Source organism: Hemibagrus wyckioides, linkage group LG18, assembly GCF_019097595.1.
Source record: "Hemibagrus wyckioides isolate EC202008001 linkage group LG18, SWU_Hwy_1.0, whole genome shotgun sequence".
Taxonomy (NCBI): domain Eukaryota; kingdom Metazoa; phylum Chordata; class Actinopteri; order Siluriformes; family Bagridae; genus Hemibagrus; species Hemibagrus wyckioides.
The window spans coordinates 7,683,652-7,706,832 of NC_080727.1; the positions used below are offsets into that span (position 1 = coordinate 7,683,652).

The following is a 23,181-nucleotide window of genomic DNA, read 5'->3' on the forward strand; positions in this document are numbered from 1 at the left end:
GTATGGGTATGGGTTGTGGCCTGACAGTTAAATCACGTGGTACTACAGACGTTGTTGTTGTTGTTGTTATAATAAAGCGTACAGTAAAATATTTTTTTATAAATAATTTTAATTTGAATGTCTATGTATGTATGTATGTATTTATGTATGTATTGGACAGGGAGTCCGGAAATTGAATCAATAATGTGACGTAACCGAATAGCCTGCTCCTGATTGGTCACTTGGTTGGGGCGAAGATGGCGGACTCGGAGTTTGGTATAAGGTAAATGAAAGAAAAACAGACTTTAGTATATTTCACTCTGAAACGTTTGAAACTTTCTTTGTGCCGCGTGTTTACTTTCGAGTTTTACTAAGAAAACATTCTGCCGAGTTGTGGAAATGTCATAACGTCTTTCTCGGAGCTATGCTTGGAAAATTTGTGTCCACAATGTGGAGGGAACGTGGTGGCCAACTCTCAAATGACGACATTAGACATCTAGGGCACTACGTAGGGCGTCGAGTCAATTGATTTTGCGTGCTACGTAGTGTGCGAATTTAGGCAGTTGTAAGGCATTTGGGATTGCGACCGTGAAGGCTAAGCTAACAATGAAGCTTTTGGATAGGTAGCTCAGCACTGAATATGAATCATTATTCATTATAGGAAAACTATTAATAAAATGTGAATATTTGACCGGGAACTTATTAATTAATAGCTTCGAGTGCGATTTGAGGGGAATTTTAAACCAGATTTCATCCCGGGAATTGGAATGGCTTGTGTTTGACAAACAATTCCTCGCATTCATTAACATAAATAAGTTTAAATGTAAAGGTGTATTTGAACTTCTGAATTTTATACTGAATACTGCCTCCTTAACATAATCAGTTCAGCTGAAAGTAGCTGCTTAGACACTGCTTGAACTTTCAGAGTACTCTTAATTGACTATATTAAAGGTGCATCACTTGCAGTTGTCCTAGACACCAATATTAATGCTCTATAATTTATCACTTTAGAAGCAGTCGGGAGTTATGGACCATCTTGCTGGGGAGATCAGCTCTGCGGGAACCGGTTAGTAAAAATCTACCCGATATTCACCTTTCCAACAAGTTTTGCTGACTTTCCTGTTGGTCATTGAAGTATAAATCCACCCTGGGTGTCTTGTATGTGGATATTTCTGATCTGTATATGATCTGTGTTTTATGATTTGATAAATCTTTGTGTTTAAACACATTTGGTTTCAAACATGCCGATGACTGTGAAGGTGGATATTTACTTTTACATTTTTGGCATTTGACAGACGCTGTTTTCCAGAGCGACGTACAAAAGTGCTTTGAAGTCTTTATCAGTGAATGCATTGCCACTGATTTACTAGGTTACAGGCGTAGGATAGCATCAATCCATAATAAATAAAACATATAGGAAAAAAATAAATGCTAGTTTTAAGTGTTTCAGGAAGAGGTAGGTCTTCACTCCTCGTATGAACACAGCCAGTGACTCACTCAGCTACTTGGACATCTAGGGGAATTTCATTCCACCACCTTGGGCCAGAACAGAAACGAGTCTTGATGTACACCTATGTTTTACCCTGAGAGATGGTGGGATCAGTCGAGCAGTGCTAGTAGGGAAGAAGAAGATATCAGCATAGCAGTGGTAGGAAAACCTATTTGAAGGTATAACTTTGCCCAAGAGAGTGAGTATAGAGGGAGAAAAGGAGAGGACCAAGTACTGAAACTTGTGGGCCGCCAGTGTAAAAGAGCAGATGCCGATCCCCTCTGTGTTACCTGATATGTGCGACTTTCCAGATAGAAAGCAAACCATTCCCATGCTGTTGCACGAATTCCAAGGCTCCTGAGGGTGAACAAGAGAGTCTTGTGGTTGACCACGTCAAATGCTGCTGAAAGGTCGAGGAAGGGCAGGAGGTCTTGCGAGATGGTCGGGAGCATAGTGGAAGGGATTGGATCCAGTAGGCAGGTAGTAGAATTGCAAGACTGGATGACTTTTAGAATCGCTTCTGCTGCTACAGATGAAAAATATGACAGTGAAGGAGTAGAGTAATCCTGGCTGTGTAATTTAGCCATAGTAAAGGTCTGGCAGATTTTCTCAATCTTCTTATTGTAAAATAAGGCAAAGTCAGGGAGGGTGAAGCGGGTGGATCCGAGGGGTTGAGTTGTGAAGAGAAGATGTTGTGGAACTTATGAGGATCTTGTGCAGAAGCTTCAAGCTTTTCCTTATAGAAGGAAGTCTTGGTAGAAGTCGAATACGAAGAGAATTTGGAGAGGACATTTATCCTTGCGCATAACTGATGAGATAAATTGGGTGTGTTGGAGCAGAAAAAATCACCAGACTTGTGACGGACATTACTGCATTATTATTATTATTATTATTATTATTAGTTTAACTCCTCCTTTTCCTCGGACAGTCTCAGATCCAAGCAGAGTTAGAGCGATGTGGAGACCAGTTGCTGCAGGGCCTGGCGTACTACAAAACTCCCAGGTAAAGCTGACTTCAAGAACATATTTCTTTCTAAGATTCTATTAGAGCAGTAAAATACCTGGTGTGTCCCAAATCACATGCAACAATTTGTAGTAGAAATAACGTGCATGGTTTGTTCATGCTGAAAATATCAAATTACTATATATGCATAGTCAATAGTATGCCATTTGGTCCACAACTATATTTTTTACTTGGCTGACTTCCTTTATTCTGTTCATAATGAGTAACAAATGCAGTATGTCCCAACTATGTGTATCATTTCTATTTACTCTGGAACATAATTAAACTAAGCTTATTTAGCTTTTCTTAAAAAGCTAAAAATTATTTACACTTAAAATGTCTCATCCCATTTATTCTGAAAGAAGATGGTCATCTATTTGAGTGAATATTAGCAGTTGTGTAGTGGGTTCTGTAGACTGTACTGGTGTTCTGTATAGTGCTAGTGTGAATGTGGTGGTTGTTTTTGCAGCTCTTCATCAGCAGACAAGTTGAAGGCAGATAAAGATGTTCCTCAGTCTCTTAAAGAGTTCGGACTGCGCATCAGCAAACTTCTGGTAATCAGCATGCACTGATGCACTGAAACACACACACTATATATATATATATATATATATATATATATATATATATATATATATATATATATATATATAATAAATATATATATAAATATATAAATAAACACACACACACACACGTACCCTGGATTAAATGTTCATTTCTGCTCTAGAAGTTAACATACTCAGACATGGTGTGTGTGTGTGTCAGGGCTTGGATGAGCAGCAGAGTGTACAGATTCTGCAGTGCTACCTGCAGGAAGACTACAGAGGAACTCGAAACTCACTGAAGACTGTTCTACAAGACGAGAGACAGAGCCAGGCCTTACTGCTCAAGGTCACACTCATCTGTCTGTCTCTCTTGTCCACGTGTGTCTCTGTCTGTTTTCCTGTCTACTTGTCTCTCACTGTCTGTGTCTGTCTATTTTCCTGTCTGTGTTCCTGTCTGTTTTTCTGTCCACGTGTCTGTCTGTTTTCCTGTCCACATGTTCCTGTCTGTCTCTCTGTCTGTTTTCCTGACCGTTTGTCTCTGTTTTCCTGCCCACGTGTCTCTGTTTGTTTTCTTATTTGTGTCTCTGTCTGTTTTCCCGTCTGCGGCTCTCTGTCTGTTTTCCCATCTGTGTGTTTGTCTGTTTTCCCATCTGCGTCTCTGTCTGTTTTCCCGTCTGCGTCTCTGTCTGTTTTCCCGTCTACGTCTCTGTCTGTTTTCCCGCCTACGTCTCTGTCTGTTTTCCCGTCTACGTCTCTGTCTGTTTTCCCGTCTACGTCTCTGTCTGTTTTCCCGTCTACGTCTCTGTCTGTTTTCCCGTCTACGTCTCTGTCTGTTTTCCCGTCTGTGTCTCTGTCTGTTTTCCCGTCTGCGTCTCTGTCTGTTTTCCCGTCTGCGTCTCTGTCTGTTTTCCCGTCTGCGTCTCTGTCTGTTTTCCCGTCGGCGTCTCTCTGTTTTCCCGTCGGCGTCTCTCTGTTTTCCCGTCGGCGTCTCTCTGTTTTCCCGTCGGCGTCTCTGTTTTCCCGTCGGCGTCTCTCTGTCTGTATTACACTCCATTTATTTCTCTGATCATATTCCCATCCATGTGTCTTACCATCTGTTTTCCTCTCTGTTTTTCTCTGTCGACTTTGTCTGCTTCTTTGTCCATTTATTTGCCATTGTGTCCATCTGTCCATTTTCCTGTCTGTTTTTTTTTCTGTACTTTTCTCCTGTCTGTAGCTTTGTGACTCTCTATCCCTGTGTGTATAAATGTAGTTTTTTCAGACTTATTTTATTATGTACAACTGTAGGATCCAAAAATGATGGATAATGTCTCAGCCTCCTGTTCTCTTCTCTCTAAATAATGTTAATTCTATGTGTGTGTGTTTGTGTTTGTTCTTCAGATAGTAGATTACTACTATGACGAGAGAGTTTGTCTCTTGCGCTGTGTCCTCCTCCTCCTCACCTACTTCCAGGATGAGCGGCATCCTTATAGGGTAAAGAGCTGCCTGGCATTGAATCTCACTGTTTCTTGGTTCTCAAGTCATACAGACAAAAAGAACTGGTTTAGAATGGCTCACAGTTGCACGAGTTTTAATAGCAGAATTTGGTAATAAATAAAGACCGTTCCTACTGGATATCAGGATTTTGCAATGAATGCAAAATCAAGCAAAGTCCCACAGATTTGGGACAAGACGTGTCATGTGACATCATTTCAACACACATTAATCCAAAGCCCTCTTCCATTCATGTGCGTCAAACATGAATACAGCTATCATAGAAAGTAATTACAAATGTGTCTTCACTTTAAGAAATAAAAATTGCAGCAAATTCAAATATATTTGGCCGCAATAATCCAGAAACTCCAGAGATCTGGGATTTATAAATTTAAAAAAAGAGGTTTTAATATCATGAAAAGTTTAAGCATGAAGAAAGTCTGTGTAATGGGTTTTTGCAATGCTAGCATATTATTCAAAAAAAGCCGAAAGCCTGTATACATTCCGTTGCCAAGACAAGAATTTTACTACTTAATTTTCTGCCAATGTCCCTGTGAAGTTAAATGGTTTGACATAGTAGATAGAGCTTCTGTATACAATATGTGATTCTTGATTTGCTATGCTGTTTATCTGTGCTGTTTGTCAGGCTGAGTATGCTACCTGTGTGAACAAGCTGGAGAAAGATCTTGTGTCAAATTACCAGCAGCAGTTCGAGACACTGTTCAATGCAGAAGCTCCAACATGGGAAACCCATGGAAACCTCATGGTGAGTCTCTCTCTCTCTCTCTCTCTCTCTCTCTCGAATTTTTACTTAAATATTAGACTTGGCCATATGAATGGCAGAACAGATATATCAGATTTAATTTGTTGAAATAGTGTTGAAATCATAGTGTGGTGACTTGAGTATCTCAAAGGTACCTAGATGGTCAAATATGTCCGCTAGATATTTGAAGTTTGGATCTGCGGACGCTTTCAGCTAATACAACTCCCTGTATTAGATCGAGAAGTTTTGTGACACTTCAACCTGCAATGTGGAAAATTAAATCAAAGGAATGTTAAATTAAATGTTAATTTATGCTAAAGTATAAAGGAAGAATGAAGTACAGTTAGCACACTAGTGCAGATTCTTCAGGCTGCTTATGGTGTCCCTCAAGGCTCTGTTAACTAATAAGGTTTTTTTGTGTGTGTGAAAAGACAAGAATTTTTCTCCAACTCTACCATCTGTACCTGCTTACTCTCTCCTTTTGCTTCCTTTCTCTTCACCCCTTCTCCCATTTTTGTTCAATTTCTCTTTTTCTTCTTGTAGACGGAGAGACAGGTGTCTCTGTGGTTCTCCCAGTGCCTGAGGGAGCAGGCTTTGCTGTTGGAGGTCCTGTTCCTTTACTACGCCTACTTCGAGATGCCCCCTAGTGACCTTTTGAACTTTGCACGGCTCTTTAAGGAGCAGGGTTTTGGCCAGCGCCAAACGAACAGACATCTCGTGGACAAGAGCATGGATGCACTAGTGGACCGAATCGGGTTAGAAAAAACGATACATAGTCATTATAGGAACTATGTTAGAACAAGCATGCATAGTAACCAATATTTTATCAGGAGCATTTAAATAAATGTAAAATGTATTAGAATTAATACCAGTGATAAATAATACATATTATTAATTTTTTAATAATGTAAAAACTTTTTATCCTTTTTTTTTTTTTTCATTATTTGAAAATAGTGTTACAGTTGTAAACAGAAAGTCTCTGGTTGTGTACTCACTGCTTGACTTTGCTTATATAGATATTTCAGCTGTCTGATCCTTGTTGAGGGGATGGACATCGACTTCCTGCATAAATGTGCTCTGGAAGACCGAACGGAACAGCACCAACTCAGCAGCACACACGACAGCAACAAGGTCCTACTGAACAATCCCACCACGACTAATCACAGTTACCCCAGGGCAAATCCTTTGCTCCTCTGCCTAAAAAAAACATTCTGATCATCAACCTCTCTTTCTACAGGAGATGGATCAGATGTTGCTGACGTTCGGCGATATCTCTCACCACGGCCCGGTTCTGCTGGCCTGGGTTCTGCTGAGACGCACACTGCGACCAGTTGAAGCTGGACCAATCATCAAACGCCTCGGCCACACCACTTTGCAGCTCGGGGTGTTTCAGTATCTCACAGACATGTTGCAGGCCCTTGGCAGCATGGGAAATAATGTAGGAATCATTATAACATATAATCGTGTTATGTAGTCCAACCAAAAGATATGAAATAATATCATTACTATAAGTTTAACATATGCATAACACTGATGTATTGAATTGTAAAGAACACGTTTGTATTGTTTCCCTCTTTCTCTCTCTCTATTTTCTCCTCTAGTGCACTGCCAGTACTGCACGGATGTGCATCTACGGTCTCCTCTCGTTTGTGGTCACTTCGTTCGAAGAGGACACGCTGGGCAGTCAGCAGGTACAGATTACGAAAGACATTTCAGATTACTTTAAACAGGCCTTATTTATCTTTTTATCTCTTAGTAAATTTGGTAAGCTACATCAAAATAAAACATTTTATCTCTCTTCCTCATCCCTTTATTACAATGCTCGTGGCCAGGGGAGAATGACCCAGTTAACTGTAATATCTCAGATCTTCTCCAATGATGGATAATATAAACCACTCATATACAGGACATGAGTTAGACATTGTCCCCCTCTATTGTTTATATTCAAAGTACTCTGTCCATTAGTCTCATGTCACATACCATTTTCTATGTTTAAGAAATAGTTTTTCACAAATCCTTGGAAGACTGAGTTAAACTGCACAAGCATGGCCAAATCATAAACTCCCAGCTTCTCAGAAATCTAATTCATTAGGCTAAAAAGTGGTTGCTATCATAAAGTAACGAAATATAGTTAGCTAGTTAAGTGCATTAACACAGACTAAGGTAAGAAGCATAAGTTCCAGTGAGAGGATTATTCTATGTAGCCGAATAATTTTAATTCTTACAACGTTTCAGATGTAGCATATCACGTTAGCTAATAGATGAGTCACAAGTTGTTGGCAAATATTTTAGCTATGACATGTGCTTTTCCTCACATTGCATGCAAAGAAAATCTTATTAGATTGTGTCTAGCATTTTTATTTTCACTCAGCAGGTTAGGACGTGACTGCTTCATTAAGTTATTAACTTGTTTTACAAAGATGAGCCACAATTTGAACAGCCCTTCTCCCTTTTTAAATCCTTTTAGTCCACACTGTACACTTATTTTTGCGTTCACTTATTTTCCAGCACCTGATCAACGTTGCCTGCGAGGTTCTCGCTGCCCCGAGTCTAGCCGAGCTCTTCTGGGAGTCGGTGAGTGTCACAAACACGAATCTAAAATGTCACTCTAGCTTGGTCTGACTTTCGAATTTTCTTCTTTGTGTATGATCTGTAGAAACCTAATGTGGGTTTGGAGATGATATTGGACTCAGCAGTGGGTGTATTCCCTTATAAGATTGGACCGTTATTGCAGATACTCACAGCACTGCTGTCTGAAAAATCTACTGCCAAGAGGGTATGTACACACACACACACACACACACATATACACACACATACACATACACACACACAGAGTGTGCTCATGTTACAGGCTGAACAATGTTAATGCTCACTCTCTTTTAGTTACCGGATATTACTCAGTATCATCACTGGATATTAATCATACACCTATGAATAATATTAGACTCTCTTACTCAGGTGTACATGTTTCTGGATAAAATGTCCTTCTACACGGAAGTGTACAAACACAAACCCAATGACGTGCTGTCCAGAGAGGACGAGACGCTGTGGAGGAGACAGACACCTAAACTTCTCTATCCTCTGGGTGAATGTTATTTCTCTCTTTCAGATTCGGTCAATGCTTTCAGCTTTAAAGAGGCTATTTAAATATGCAGATTTAAATTTATAAGAAAACAGGAAGTTGGTAACCCGACTGGTGTCTACATCTCTCTCTGTTCATCTGACTATTTCTTTACTTACCCTTCCCTTTTTTCCTCTGTCACAGGTGCAGGACAGACCAACCTGCGCATGCCACAGGGGTGTTATGGCCAAGTTTCAGCGAGCGAGCACGGCTACATGGTGCGCTGGGATTATTCTTATTCTTCATGGACCCTTTTCACCTGCGAGATTGAGATGCTGCTGCATGTAGTCTCTACTGCCGGTAAATACAGATGCACACATAATGTTGATCACACTCATGGTGTAACACAACTGTGTGTGTACAGCACACATTGTATCATGAATACTTTTTTGGATGAACCACCCGGGTTTCATTTGATGTAGGGAAGAGGTGTGCTTAAAAGATTTCTATAGCCCTGTCCCAATCGACACACTATACACTTACACTACGTACTACACCATCCGATATGAATTTTAGAAGGGTAGTATCATCTCAAATGGAACATTAAGTTGTCTTTGTCACATTCATTACAGCACAGTGAAATTCTTTCTTCGCCTATACCATCCTTGGGGGTTGGAGGTCAGAATGCAGGGTCAGCCATGAAACAGCACCCCTGGAGCAGGGTGGGATGGGGCCCTTGCTCAAGGGCCCAACACTGACAGCCTGGTGGTGCTGGGACCCGAACCACGATCCTCCGGTCAAGGACCCAGAGCTTTAACCACTTAAGCGACCACATTAACATGGTTTTTAACTAACCAGAAGTATAAGCACTTTTCCAGTCGATGTCATCATGGCATGCATTCACTCAAAGCCCTCTTCGATTCACGTTCGTTAACCATGAGTACTGCGAATAGAGTGTCATTACGTATGTTCCATCATTGGTAGGAGTTTAAAAGAAGAATCTTCTCATGAAGTCTAGTTGTTTTCCACAATAAAGCACAGAAGACACAAGTTGAAAAATCCGCATCAAAATCAAGCATTTATGGCTTCAGCAATCCTCTGATTTAACTACTAGGTGTATATTAAACGTATAAAACGTGTGTGTTTCTAGATGTGTTGGCGCACTGTGAGCGAGTGAAGCCGATTTTGGACCTGGTGCATAAGATCATCAGCACTGACTGGACAGTGTCGGACTGCTTGCTGCCCCTCACTTCACGCATCTACATGCTGCTACAGAGGTGAAGGTTTTTTTTTTCCAAGTCTGCACATCACTCACTCATCTTTAAACAGAAAAATGTTTTTGAACTGTATTTTTAGATTTATTTGCAGTAAATTGTAGGATCTGATAGATAATTGAATTATTCCTCAGGCTGACTTCTGTAATAAACCCACCGGTGGACGTCATCGCTTCATGCGTCAACTGCCTCATTGTGCTTGCTGCACGGCAACCTGGGAAGGTGGGTGTATTAAGGGATTAGTGTATTAATAATAGCAATGTTCATGTTAATTTAACAGCAAGTTTTTTTTGTAATGCTTCTCTGCTTGTGTGTAGGTTTGGTCCAGTCTGCAACACACTGGCTTCCTGCCCTTTGCATCAACGCCTCTAACCAACATGGCACAGACCATCAGGTAAACACAGGCTCTTATTAAATTGAAGGCTCACACGCAACCATTCATATTAAAAAATGATGCATTGTTGTGGAGATACTTGCACCCATTAAATCCAAGATAATTTTATTGCTAGATTGCTAAGACCACTGGCCAAGCTGCTTTACTCACGCATTGTGAACAGACAGATTCATGTTCCTTTTTCCTATACACGATCATCTTATTGTGGTTAGATTAGTTTACCATGTTTTTAAAAGTTCAGATCTTTAATTAAGAGGATGTTAGGGATTATTAAAGTGTGATTAAATCTGTTTTCTCTTTCTTTCTCTCTTTTCTCGGTCCGACAGTGCTGAAGGCATGAAGGCAGGTAACTACGGCAACCTGCTGGTGCTGATCGAGCAGCCACGAGGAGAGTATGCAGTGACCATTGCGTATTTGAGACTGGTGACCACGCTCGTAAAGGTAACACACACACACACACACACACACACAATCACATACCCAGAAACGTCATAGAATCCCTGCTGTTCATGACATGACCAAGTTGGTGTACATAATGTTCCGTGTGTGTTTTGTGTAGGGTCAGGTGGGCAGTACTCAGAGCAGAGGCCTCATTCCCTGCGTGCTTCTTGTCCTGAAGGAGATGCTGCCTACTTACCACAAGTGGCGCTACAACACACACGGTGTCCGGGAGAAGATCGGTGAGTCACACACAAACCTCGTTCTGATCTCACAGAGCAAACAGCTTATATAATTCGCACTCTGATCAGTAGACATCGAAATGATCTAAATTATTGTCCAACACATGTTCTCTGGATTTAATTCATCCTCCAATGTATTTTTTAAAAATTATCTAGAGTATTGAATTTGTTTATTTCGACGAGTTTTGAACTACGTCACTCTCTAGCTTTAGCAGAAACATACAGAGATTAAATGTAAGCATGGAGTAATAGTGATAGGTAAATTAGATGGAGTACAAGGAGGTGACAGAATGTTGCATGTTATTTTTTATTATTGTGTATTTCTTAGCTTGATGACAAAGATTCAGAATTTTAAATTCTGTCTTCAGGTTGTTTGATTCTGGAGTTGGTCCATGCAATTCTTAATCTAAGTCCTGAGGGGGAGTCACAGGGCAGGTATGGCAACCCATTACAATGTTGAGCATTGCTAGTTTTACGCGCACACACAGTGTCGAAACATCCTTGAAACTAAGCTTCCTTAAATGCAATGCCTAATATCTTGAGTAGCCCCTAACTAAAGTTATTCCATTACCTACTATCTATTCAATTGATATGTGTTGTTTTGTATTATACTGAGACTCAGTGTGTGTATTTGGTGACCTTTCACCCCTGCAGCTCTCCCAGCCTGCAGTCTCTATGTATCTACAGTCTGGCGAACACTGAAGCAGGCCAAGCCGTGGTGAACATCATGGGTGTGGGAGTGGACACTATCAACACAGTGCTAGCAGCTCAGCCCAGCAGGTAGGGGTGTGTCCGTGAGATCTCACCGGGTCTTTCTATCTACAGTCTAGTCCACTATGGCTAGACATTATGACGATTCAATTAAATTTAACCAATTTTGTCCCACTTTTCTGAGATGTGCATTCCTTATCCAGTTTATAACATTTAAAAAATGACAGTGATTGGAATCATTGGAAGCAGCTATGATGATATGATGTTCACATTTTATATTAGGTATTGTGAACTGTTTTACAGGCTTTAGTTTTTCTTTCTTTTAGATGTTTAATTTTTTTTTTATAGATCATGTATAATACTAATACACCTCATATACTAGTTCATGCACATGTCACACAAACGTATGGTTAAATGTTTCTAAAATTCATATGGAATCATCAGAACTGCTTAGATTTTGTAATTGATTGGTCACTGCAAGGTCAGATGTCTGAATTAGTTTTTCATTAAAAGCTTTCTTCTTGTTTGTAAAAAAAAAAAAAAAAAAAAAAAAAAAAAAAAAAAAATACATAAGGCATAACAAGAATGACTGGACTTGGTGGAGGTATGCCCTGAAACCATGGTATTCATGTTTTAATCTCTCTCTCTCTCTCTTTCTTACTCTCTCTCTCTTTCTTACTCTCTCTCTCTCTCTGTCTCTCTCTCTCTGTCTATGTCTGTCTCTCTCTTTCTCTCTCTCTCTCTCTCTTAGCAGTGGGAGTTGTGAAGGTCCTGGTCAGGTTTTGATTCAGACGGTAAAGTTGGCCTTCTCGGTCACTAATAACGTCATCCGACTCAAACCACATTCAGACACAGTTTCACCTCTGGAGCAGGCGCTTACACAGCATGGTGAGAACACGTGTGTGCGCACACACAAACACACACACACTATCATATATCATATCATATATATATATATATATATATATATATATATATATATATATATATATATATATATATATATATATATATATATATATATATATATATATATATATATATACTTACGATTTAACCTCAGTTCCAAAACCTCAGTGCAAAAATAAAGACATGAACCTAAGACTTTTGGCTGATTAACTGTAACTTAACTGTATTTATAAATACTAATGACACATTGACTGCGAATCACCTTTTGTACATTTTTTTTGTTACAGGTGGTCATGGCAACAACCTGATAGCAGTTCTAGCCAAGTACATTTACCACAAACATGATCCTGCTCTGCCGAGACTCGCTGTTCAACTGCTAAAGAGACTCGCCTCGGTAAAATTCAGTCTTGATTAGAGAATTTTGTTACAAGCACACATTTAAATAATTGGCTATACAGCATGGTATTTACTGTGCTAAAATATGATCCTCAATAATCAGTGTTTTTAATATATTTATGCTTGTATTATATTGTGTGTATATCATATTTTGTGTGTTTGTTATTCATATTTTACTGTGATACACTGCTGAGCTGATTTTTCCATTTAGAAGTATTTTAGTACCTAAATTTAGTGTTATCCTTCAGTACATATTGTCACATTTGTGTGTGTGTGTGTGTCTGTATCTGTGTGTGCAGGTTGCACCCATGTCAGTGTATGCTTGTTTAGGCAGTGATGCGGCAGCGATCAGGGATGCATTCCTCCGACACATGCAAAGCAAAACAGTGGACCTGCGCGTTAAAGTCACCATCTTGGAATTTCTCACCGTCGCCGTGGAAACACAGCCGGGTCTCATTGAGCTTTTCCTCAACCTCGAAACCAAGGAGGGCAGTGAGGGGACAAAGGTCAGAATGCTAAGTATTGGTGCTGGACATCAGCTAGATATTCCTGGTATTTCAATGCTGTGTTAAGTATGGGGAAGTGATAAGGCATTGGATTACCGATCGGAAGGTTGTGAGTTTGAATCCCATGTCAACCAAGCGGCCACTGCTGGGCCCCTGAGCAAGGCCCTTAACCCTCAATTACTCAGTTGTATAAAATAAGATAAATTGTAAGTCGCTCTGGATAAGGGCGAATGGCAGAAATGTAAATGTAATCAAATCACTATGTAATAATAAAATAACTGGCTTCTGGCTTTGAGAACACATTAGTCTGTTTCTCAGATCACTGATTCATGTCTGATGTCACTGGTTGCACTGGTCTAGACCATGAATCTGTATTTATATTATTCTATCTTGCCCTGAATTAGAATTTTATAAGCTGTGAACAGTTCCACACTAGGTACTGGTTCTATGTCTGTGGAAAAGCAGTATGTGTCTACTAGGCATCTTAATAATTGTCTGTTCATCAGGAGTTCTCTCTGGGTGAGTGGAGCTGTTTGTCTGTGGTTCTGGAGCTGTTGGACTCAGATGTGCAGAGCCAGTCATGGTGTCCTCCACTGCTGCAGCAGGCGGCGCTCGCTTTCCTACATGCGCTGTGGCAGGACCGCAGAGAGAGTGCACTGTCTGTACTACGAAGCAGGTACACACACCACAAGTTTTTCAGTGACACTTTGCACTGGATCAGGGTTTGGCTAATTCATCTTAAATTTTTATGCAAATTCTTCTTAATAGTATTAGTCTTTTGTTCTCAGGAAGAAGTTCTGGGACAATCTGACAGCACCGCTTTTCGGGACACTTCCCTCACCATCAGAGACCACAGAGGTGAAATTTTATGTATATCTTATAAATATCTGAAAAATAACGTAGATGCTTATAATGGTATCATTCACGTGTGTGTGTGTGTGTGAAAGAATGATCATCATATATTGAACAGTTGCCCTGATTATTTCATTGATTATCTCCTCATCATGACACCTGTTAGTGGGTGGGATATATTAGGCAGTAAGTGAACATTTGGTCCTTAAAGTTGATGTGTTAGAAGCAGGACAAATGGGCAAGTGTAAGGATTTGAGCGAGTTTGACAAGGACCAAATTGTGATGGCTAGACGACTGGATCAGAGCGTCTCCAAAACTGCAGCTCTTTTGAGGTGTTCCCGGTCTGCAGTGGTCAGTATCGATCAAAATTGGTCCAAGGAAGGAACAGTGGTGAACCGGCCACAGGGATGCACGTGGGGAGGGGAGACTTGCGATGGTTCGATCCAAATAGATGAGCTACTGTTGCTCAAATTTGCTGAAGACGTTAATGCTGGTTCTGATAGAAAGGTGTCAGGATACACAGTGCATGATGGGTCAGGGCTGTTTTGGCAGCAAAAGGGGGACCAACACAATTTTAGGCAGGTGGGCATAATATTATGCCTGGTCAGTGTACATTATGTTTATCAAATCAGTCTGTAATGATGGTTTAAGAGGTCACTGACTGCAAAAAGTTTAAGAACCCCGATGTACTTTCATAACATTATAAATAATAGCAATAAACTGCCTTGAATGAATTAATCAGTATCGTTGCTCTATCTCTAACTGTTGATTGCTGCATATGTAGTTTTCTCTCACTTTGCTTCTTTTTTTGTTTAGCCCTGTATTTTGGAGTCATGTGCATTTGTAATGAAGATCATAGGCCTGGAGATCTACTATGTTGTCAGGTATGATGATGACGCACTGTTTCACACTTAAAAAAAAAAAAAAAGTATTAGGCATAATTGTATGCCTTTATTCTGCACTCATTATGCATGTGATTGTGTTTTATCACACACATTTACACATACACTCCTGATCTGAGTGTAAGGATTATTTGTTTAATAATTAATAAATAAACAAAGTTTTATTTGTTTACATGCTTTTTCATTGATATTAAGGCTACAAATATGCTATATTAAATTTTATGAGGTATTCAATGTGTGTGTGTGTGTTGTAGTGGACAGCTAGAGGACTCCCTGAAAGCTGCACTGCAGCGCCTCAGCACCCAGCGCCGCTATGAATTTTGGTCTCAGTACGTCCGGGAGCTGGTGTGTGTGGCCTGTGAGAATGAGGAAGGAGGAGTGAGGTCACTACCTGAGACTCAGATGCTCATCTCAGCATGGAGGACCCTACTTATACTCTCCACTAGCCACGTGGGTGCACTACACTCTGGCATACATTACATACAAATACATGAGAATGCAGTATACTTACACTCCAGTATACTTATACCTGCATATACTTAACAAAATACAATTGTACCCATGCACAATCATCTGAGTATACTATATTTAAACTTGCTTCTAAACTTACATCAACCACATGGGTGTACTGTACTCAACATCAGTCACGTTAGTATACCAATACACACAATTGTGTTACTGCACTATATCGTACATAACAGTATAGTCTACATAAAAATTTGCTTATTCAGATTTCACTTGAGAAAAAATGATTTAATAAAAGCAAGCAAGCAGCAATGTACTCCAATACAACATGTTATACTGATCCCTGTGTGTTTCCACAAGCAATATTCTTTTTTTGTTTGTCTTTACAGTCTGATGTAATGCACCTTAAAGAAGACTCTGTAAGGCTGAAGCTCTTCACGGATGTCCTAGAAGGAACCAAAGCAACAGTGAGTCTCTTTTCCCACCTCACCTCTATCTCAAACATCTCCACACTAATGTATGCATCTCATATACATGCACTTCCAAGCATTCACACTAGCAAGCAACGGGTAAGCATTTGTTTTCTATACAAGATTATAACTTGGGGACAAGGATTTTTTAAAATTTTATACAGAAAATGTCATCAGCAGCTATCCTAGACCTTGCTGTTTCTTTAATCCCGATGTAAGACCCATGTGTGTCTCTTTGTCATAGTTGCTGATGCCCCAGTCTGTTGCATGTCTGCGTCTGGGCTCCATGATGGCTACCCTGCTGCTCATCATCCTCAAACAATGGAAAAGGTCTGCGTGTTTGCAGTTGTATTTTATGGATCAGAAAATGATATATTACTATGCTTATATAAACTCTCACACTCTCTCTCTATCTGTTTTTCAGTGTGTTGGTCTCAGCTCCAGCTCTCCTTCCTCCTCTCTCTCTGATGTTAGAGAGTGTACTTCAGGCTGATCAGCAGCTGATGGAGAGAACCAAAGCCAAGCTCTTCTCAGCTCTCATATCAGCTCTGCACATTCAGGGCCTTAATGGTGAGGTTTTGTCTGACCGAGACGGACAGAAAGAATAGGCAGTCAGCAATAAAAATGAGTTAGTTATTTCCCAAGTGAAACTAGTCTAGACATAATTACAAACTTGAATGTGTTAACTTAAGTTATGGCTTAGCAGCTTTGTGTATGTATATTAGCTCACTTTTTTTGGTTATGTTGCACAGGAGGAGAGATTACCCAGCTGCCTCAGCTCTTACTGTGTGTATGTGAGACTGTCCACGATGAGGCAATGGCTTTGATTGACAGCACACGTCACATGATCCAAAAAGGTGACACTCAGGAGGATAGCATGGAGACTGATTCTCCCCGCAGCGTCCAGAAAGACCAGCGAGACTCTGTGAGTGTGTGTGTTCGAATTTGGGAATGGGTTTGTGTATTGGACTTTCTGTCTGTGTGTGTGGCTCCCTATCTGTCCATCTGTGGCTGCCTCTTTATGAGGTTAGCCAGCTTCTATAAGTCAATAAAACTATCTTTCTCTCTCTACCTTTTGCTTTGTAAGGTGTGTGTGTTGGCTCTGCACCTGTCTAAAGAGCTGTGCAGGGCTGATGAGGATGGTGAGCAGTGGCTGCAGGTGATGAGGAAGCTGCCTGTCCTGCCCTCAGTTCTCAGTGCCCTTGAGCTCAGTCTGCGCTCGAAACACAACCTCTACTTCACTGAGGCAGCTCTCCACTTGCTGCTCACACTAGCAAGAACTTCTCAGGTACCCCTACACACACCACATCTCAAGACACGGTGTATCAAGACAGAAAAGAAGTTGAATGCACTTATTTTTGAGCTAAATTTCATGAATAAAATGATATTACTTTCATGTGAGATGTGCATTGCATGTGAGATGTGCGTTGCATGTAACTGTCCTAATTGTTTGTGGTTGTGTGCTGGTCCTGTAGGGGGCAGCAGCAGTAGCAGGTGCCGGTGTGATTCAGAGCATCTGTCTTCCTCTTCTCAGTGTGTATGAAGGCCCAGCTAATGGAGCCACACAGGTATTTCACTTCCTGTCCTGATTTTCCCCATCGATATCTTTAATAGCTATTTCACTCCTTTAGCAGTCATCATGCGTTCATAATGATGGATTGATTATTTAAATACCTAGTAATTCCAAAATCTAGCATTTTCATTCATTCACACTGTATGCACACGCAAATGCTCCTGGTTATTGATTGCTTTGGTAGCTACATAGCACAATGTACCATGTACATTCTAAATGGTGATAATTTAAAGGAAAAACCTGAATGAATGACTACGGAGTGGAGAACGATGATAGACAAGGCATGTTGATCTGTTCAGATTGTGGCCCTTAATTTTTAAATGAAACAGGCTTTTGAAAACAGGAATGAAATGCAGGATTGGAAATTTCTGATGTTCTCGATTCCCTTGTTTTTAAAACCCTTTTTGTTCCTCACAGGCGTTCTCCCGTAAGCCTGTAGATGCCCCATCCTGGCCCGGTGTGTATCGGCTATGTCTGTCTCTGATGGAGAGCCTGCTCAAGACCCTGCGCTACAACTTCATCAACGAGGCACTCGACTTTGTCGGAGTTCACCAAGAGCGCATCCTCCAGGTGTGTCCAGGTTATTGAGCGTGTGAGACGAAACATCTTTATATCTTTGTGCACACGGTATAGACTAATTGTGATATTTCAGTGATATGACAAAAATTCTGCCTTTGTGTACTTGAATTAAAATGTATAATTATTACCATTGACAAGTTGGTGTGGGGCAGAAAAGTTTAGGATGTTCTGTTATTGCAAATGAACTTCTCGTAATTGAGAAATTAGTCACACCACCCATGTGAGGTCACATGACATGCATTTAATTGGGGCTGAGACTAAACAGAGTGAAGATGTAAATGGGTTTATGTGTTTGTGTTTCAGTGCCTGAGTGCAGTGCGTACAGTGCAGTCTCTAGCATGTTTGGATGAAGCCGATCACACAGTGGGTTTCCTGCTGCAGCTGTCCAGCTTCTGTAAAGAATGGCACTTCCATCTGCCACAGCTTCTCAGAGATGTGCAGGTATATACACACGTACACACACACACTCTCTCTCTCTCATACAGCTTTCCAGCTTCTGTAGGGTTGGGGTATATACTAGGGCATGTGCAAATACGAATTTGTACTAGTTAACCAGAAATGCCAAGTAGTCAGTGAGTTAAAGCAAGTTTAGGAAAATTACTATTTAAGGCTGTTTTATTGGTGCTGGTTACATTGGAATTCACTCTGCCACAGTGCAAGGATTTTATTTACATTTTATTAAGCATTAAAGGAAAACAGAAATAACTGCAGGAGGAGAACAAATTTACACACACCTTTCTCTCCATCTATCAATTTTCTGTTCCACTTATCCTGCACAGGTTCATAGGGAGCTTGGGGCATAGAGCAGGGGATGTTCTAGATGGGGAGGCAGGGCACAATTTCACACACAGACACACAAATATTCACACTCTTAGCACATTTTAGAGATGTCAATCAGCCTACAATACATGTCTTTAGACCGGGGGTGAAAACCAGACTAAGCCCGGGGAGAATGTGCAAACTCAAATCCCCAGGTTTAAACCCTCAAGCCCTGCAGGACATACCTCTCGTCTTCATACCAAGTTATAGTAAAGTGTGTATACATTTAAAGAAAAAAATATTTTAAAGTCTTCCGAGTAGTCTTCTGCAGTTTTTTCAGACTAACAAAGTACATCATCTGCTTCACTGTTTTTTTTCCCACCGCTCTGATTACTCAAACCCACAGCAACGACTATCGAATGCATTAGTCATTGATGCAACCATGTTAGCAAAAAAAAATGTGTGTGTGTTTGGTTCAGTCACCCAGTACTATATAGTGTTTTCTTTTTATTTATTTTTTGCCATGCAGGTGAATCTCTGTTACCTGTGTCAGACATGTACATATCTTTTGCACAGCAAGAAAATGTTACACCACTACCTCCAGGTGAGACACCCGCAATTAAACAACCATGCCCAAGTGTTACACCATTGTTACTTTTGTTTTCTTAGCCTTATGTTTTCCTCACAGGCAAAAAATGGGGAGGCTGTACCGCAGAGGCCCAGCTCACAACAAGCTCTACAACCTGTCACGAAAGAGCAGCCGTCAGTCGGAGAGCGAGAGGAAGTGGAGTCTAAAGCCCTGCAGGCGGTGCAGTGCAGCCTGCTGAAGATTCTCAGCAAAACTCTGGCCACATTACAGCACTTTACACCAGACTGCTGCCAAATCCTGCTAGACCAGGTACACACAGTAATACATAGAAATTGAACAGAGTGGCTTAGGATGTGTGAGCACTGTTGGGAACATTTACACACACACACTCATGCAATTTTTTATTTATATGGCAGCAACACCATACATACAGTCATGCAGATACAGTTTAAGGAGCTTCAGGTAATGTTTTCATCAAAAACATCAAAATTTGACCAAGGCATGGTTGTTGGTGCCAGACTGGGTGGTTTGAGTTTTTCAGAAACTCTTGGTCTCACAGAATGGTTCAAAAAATAAAACAGTAACAGTTCTGTGGGTGGAAACATCTTGTTGAGGTGAGAGAAGAATGACCAGACTGGTCAGAGCTGACAGGAAGTATACAGTAACTCAGTCACTCTTTACAATCATGGTGAGCAGAAAAGCATCTTAACATGCACAAAACATCTCACTTAGAGGTGGATGGAGAGCAGATTGGGTTTCATTCCAGTTAACATAGTACATGAATCTAAGGCTACAATGGGAACAGGATCGCCCAAAAACTGGACAGTCGAAGATTGTCTAAAAATCTTAATTTGTCTGATATTATATTTTGATGTAAAACGTTTGTTTCAAAAGCTAAGCTTTTTCTTTGACCTGCTGTTATTAATGCAGTTGTTTGTATTGTGTGTATGTGTAAAGTTTATCAATATTCGTTCAACAATCAAATCAATTCCACTCGGTACAGGTTCTAATTTAAAGTATGTCTCTGTTAGTCAATGGACCTTGCGGAGTACAGGACTTTGTTTGTGCTGAGTTTTACGACACCAGCCTTTGACTCAGACGTCGCTCCGTCGTTTGGGACTCTGCTGGCCACCATCAATGTGGCGCTGAGCATGCTGGGAGAGGTAGTGTATTCAAATCAGCATCAGTACAGTTATTTCCTCATAAAGTAAAGATCTGGACTAAATATGACAGACTACAAAAATATATTAACATCTTAAAAATTGTTTATTGCTAGTTTACGTATGATTCATCATGTACCACCTACATAAGGTTTAATTTGTTTCATTACAATTGTGTTTGTATATTTATTTATTTTTTGACCCTCAGATAGAGAAAAAGAAGGAGCCAGTGGTGTCATCAGAGGAAACCCAAGCAATGAAGTAAGGAGGGAATTGAATATGACTTTTGCATGATGCTGAGGGACCTTTTAAACAGCCAGGCCATACTACATCCTCCTGTTTATCATTTTAGTGATAGTGTTTAATCATTAAATAATCAGAGGTGGGAATTCCCTTTTAACAGTTAAGAGCTATAACGATTTCATTTGATTGTGTCGTGCTTCTAACAATAGAAGTTGTAATAGAAAAGCAGCTTTACTCTGAAATCCAGGCAGCACTGGCAAAGAAAAGTCCCTGAGATGTCAATCTGAAACCGTAAGAGGAGCCAGACTCGGAAGGGAATCGGTCCTCCTCTTCAGTTACTAATTTTGCAAATATATCCAGTAATCCAAAATGATTAATAGTCTTTGCTACTGGGACCAAATTGATTTTTTTTTTTTATCATTTTGGAGTCTAAAACCATAAAGGTTTTAAAAGTTTCATAAAAATAATTTATTCCACACTTTTTTTCCCATTCATTTTGGCAGATTTGTCCGTTTTGATTTTAACCCTTGCTTTCTTTCTTCAGGTCCTTGTTGATGTTTTCCATGGAGAACTGTTTCTACGTGTTGATCTCACAGGCCATGAGATGTTTAAAAGATCCGACCGTCCTGCCTCGAGACAAACAGAGAGTTAAACAGGAGCTCAGCTCCGAACTAGTGAGTCTACTCTGAGGTTTCTATTCACACGTTTTCACATGAGCCACCACACTGAGGTGTGTGTGTGAGGGGCTGTTTTTTTAAATTGAAAACAGTTTTGGAAATATAAACTAATCATAAATAGTTAAATCTCCCATCACACTGACCAGAAAAAAGCACTTATTGATGCATGCATGCATGAATGAAAAAATGCATCATGCACCATGAATGCGGTTTTGTTTATCCTGCTAGCTTATAGCCAACATTCCTGCCTACAAGAAAGTTTTTTTATATGCACATCTCTACCACCATTTCCATAAATGCGTTAAGATTATTAAATGTGTAATCCAGTTATAATTTAAAACATATTCTTTTCCTCCTTGTGTTCCCAGAGCACACTGTTATCAACGTTGTACAGGTTTTTCCGGCGAGGCTCACCTTCATCCCCCGCCAGCGGACTTCTGCCTTCCCCCCAGACCAAACCCACCACTCCTGGATCAAAGGTCACACAAGAGGGCCAGGAGCCATTCATACAGCTTGTCCAGGCTTTTGTACGGCATGTCCAACGCTAGACCCATGGGCACAAACGACTCCTCTTCATTTGCATTGTAGAACATTTCATTCAGTCTTAAAGACTCACATGTTCACTGTGACACATTGTGTTGGGTTTCTTTTTCTGTGCCAAAGTCTAGCTGTACCAAGTTGCTGTCTATTTCTGAGCCATACAGATTAGATGGCAGATACATTTGTAATCATTAAAGTTGCTTATGTAAAGCTTGGGTTGAATTATTTAAGGTGCTCCAGTCGGTTTCATAACTAAAATAATCCAACATTGCATCCAGAGGCCTAGTTTTATAGGCTTAGATTTATAACTGATCTGACTCAATTTAACAAATTATAATTGCTATCATTTTAATTTGTTATATGTTTATGGTTTCTTATTAGTCGGCTTGTGGGCCCAATTTTCCAATCGAAATGTGTGAGGAGGCAGATTGATGACATCAACTATGAAACAGTTCTGTCAACAAAAATCTGTCTAGCAATAAATCAATGCTAATGGGGGACCATTTAACAGCATTTACTCCATTTTAAAACCAGGTCACGTTATGCAAATTGATTTATTATTTGTAAGTGTGCTGAGATAGGATCAACCACATCCTCGACCAGGATGAATGAAAACGAGCGTTGTTGACAGACGTCTACCGTTTTGGCTGATGTCTCTTTGTTATAAATATTACACGTATCTAGGAACCTTTCTTTAATTATGTGTACCTTTTTTATTATTTGAAGGCTAGTATATTTTATTATAATTTGTGTATGTATGTTGAAATACATTCGTTGTCCACTTTATTAGGAGCACATGGACATTCATGCAGTTATCCAAACCCTTGTGTGAAGATACTGTTGTTTGTGAAAATCTCCTGGAATTTCTGAAGTATTCAATACATGTGGCACTAACAACCATGCCATGATTTATGTCACAGAGATCACATTTATTTTTCCCCATCTGATGTGATGCTTAATCTCTTGACCCATTCTGCTGCTACGTGATTGGCTGATTACATGCAGTTATCGATAGGTGTTCCTAATTAACTGGACAGTGAGTGTGTACTACTACTTTATGCCTGTTCTATATTCCAGTGTTACTGTCTCATTGGAATGTTTGAACAAAAATGCTTTTGTGTCATTAAGTTTATACAATAATAAAGAATTTATAGGATGTTATATGCATGTGGTGTCACTTATAG

At 40.1% G+C, this 23,181-nt stretch overlaps 1 protein-coding gene across 2 annotated transcripts; it reads left to right on the plus strand.

Moving 5' to 3' along the window:
* The first annotated feature begins 161 nt into the window (after positions 1 to 161).
* Positions 162 to 23,159, plus strand: nup188 (nucleoporin 188). 2 transcript variants are annotated; one of them, XM_058415935.1, is made up of 43 exons: positions 162 to 262; positions 991 to 1,045; positions 2,397 to 2,470; positions 2,940 to 3,024; positions 3,239 to 3,364; positions 4,399 to 4,491; positions 5,138 to 5,257; positions 5,798 to 6,009; positions 6,271 to 6,385; positions 6,492 to 6,692; positions 6,856 to 6,945; positions 7,763 to 7,828; positions 7,911 to 8,030; positions 8,216 to 8,342; positions 8,523 to 8,678; positions 9,469 to 9,595; positions 9,727 to 9,814; positions 9,910 to 9,986; positions 10,313 to 10,427; positions 10,546 to 10,666; positions 11,035 to 11,101; positions 11,321 to 11,446; positions 12,132 to 12,265; positions 12,574 to 12,680; positions 12,982 to 13,188; positions 13,695 to 13,864; positions 13,977 to 14,046; positions 14,857 to 14,924; positions 15,197 to 15,392; positions 15,797 to 15,874; positions 16,122 to 16,207; positions 16,302 to 16,447; positions 16,630 to 16,802; positions 16,965 to 17,165; positions 17,353 to 17,445; positions 17,868 to 18,020; positions 18,333 to 18,470; positions 19,318 to 19,392; positions 19,477 to 19,686; positions 20,409 to 20,540; positions 20,746 to 20,798; positions 21,325 to 21,454; positions 21,826 to 23,159. In XM_058415935.1, the coding sequence occupies exons 1-43, from the start codon at positions 237 to 239 to the stop codon at positions 22,003 to 22,005; spliced, it is 5,187 nt and encodes a 1,728-aa protein (XP_058271918.1). In that variant the 5' UTR covers positions 162 to 236; the 3' UTR covers positions 22,006 to 23,159. The 2 variants fall into 2 exon arrangements, with proteins under 2 accessions (XP_058271918.1, XP_058271917.1); XM_058415934.1 differs by having other exon boundaries at positions 12,129 to 12,265; positions 21,826 to 23,158.
* The last annotated feature ends 22 nt before the right edge of the window (positions 23,160 to 23,181 follow it).

What these genes read in the sequence shown, in the direction of transcription:
- nup188 (XM_058415934.1), top strand. Translation starts at nt 237, where the DNA reads ATGGCGGACTCGGAGTTTGGTATAAG. An exon ending in TTATACTCTCCACTAGCCAC is followed by an intron (nt 15,393 to 15,796) that starts GTGGGTGCACTA and finishes TTGTCTTTACAG; the next exon opens with TCTGATGTAATGCACCTTAA. An exon ending in GAGGAAACCCAAGCAATGAA is followed by an intron (nt 20,799 to 21,324) that starts GTAAGGAGGGAA and finishes TTCTTTCTTCAG; the next exon opens with GTCCTTGTTGATGTTTTCCA.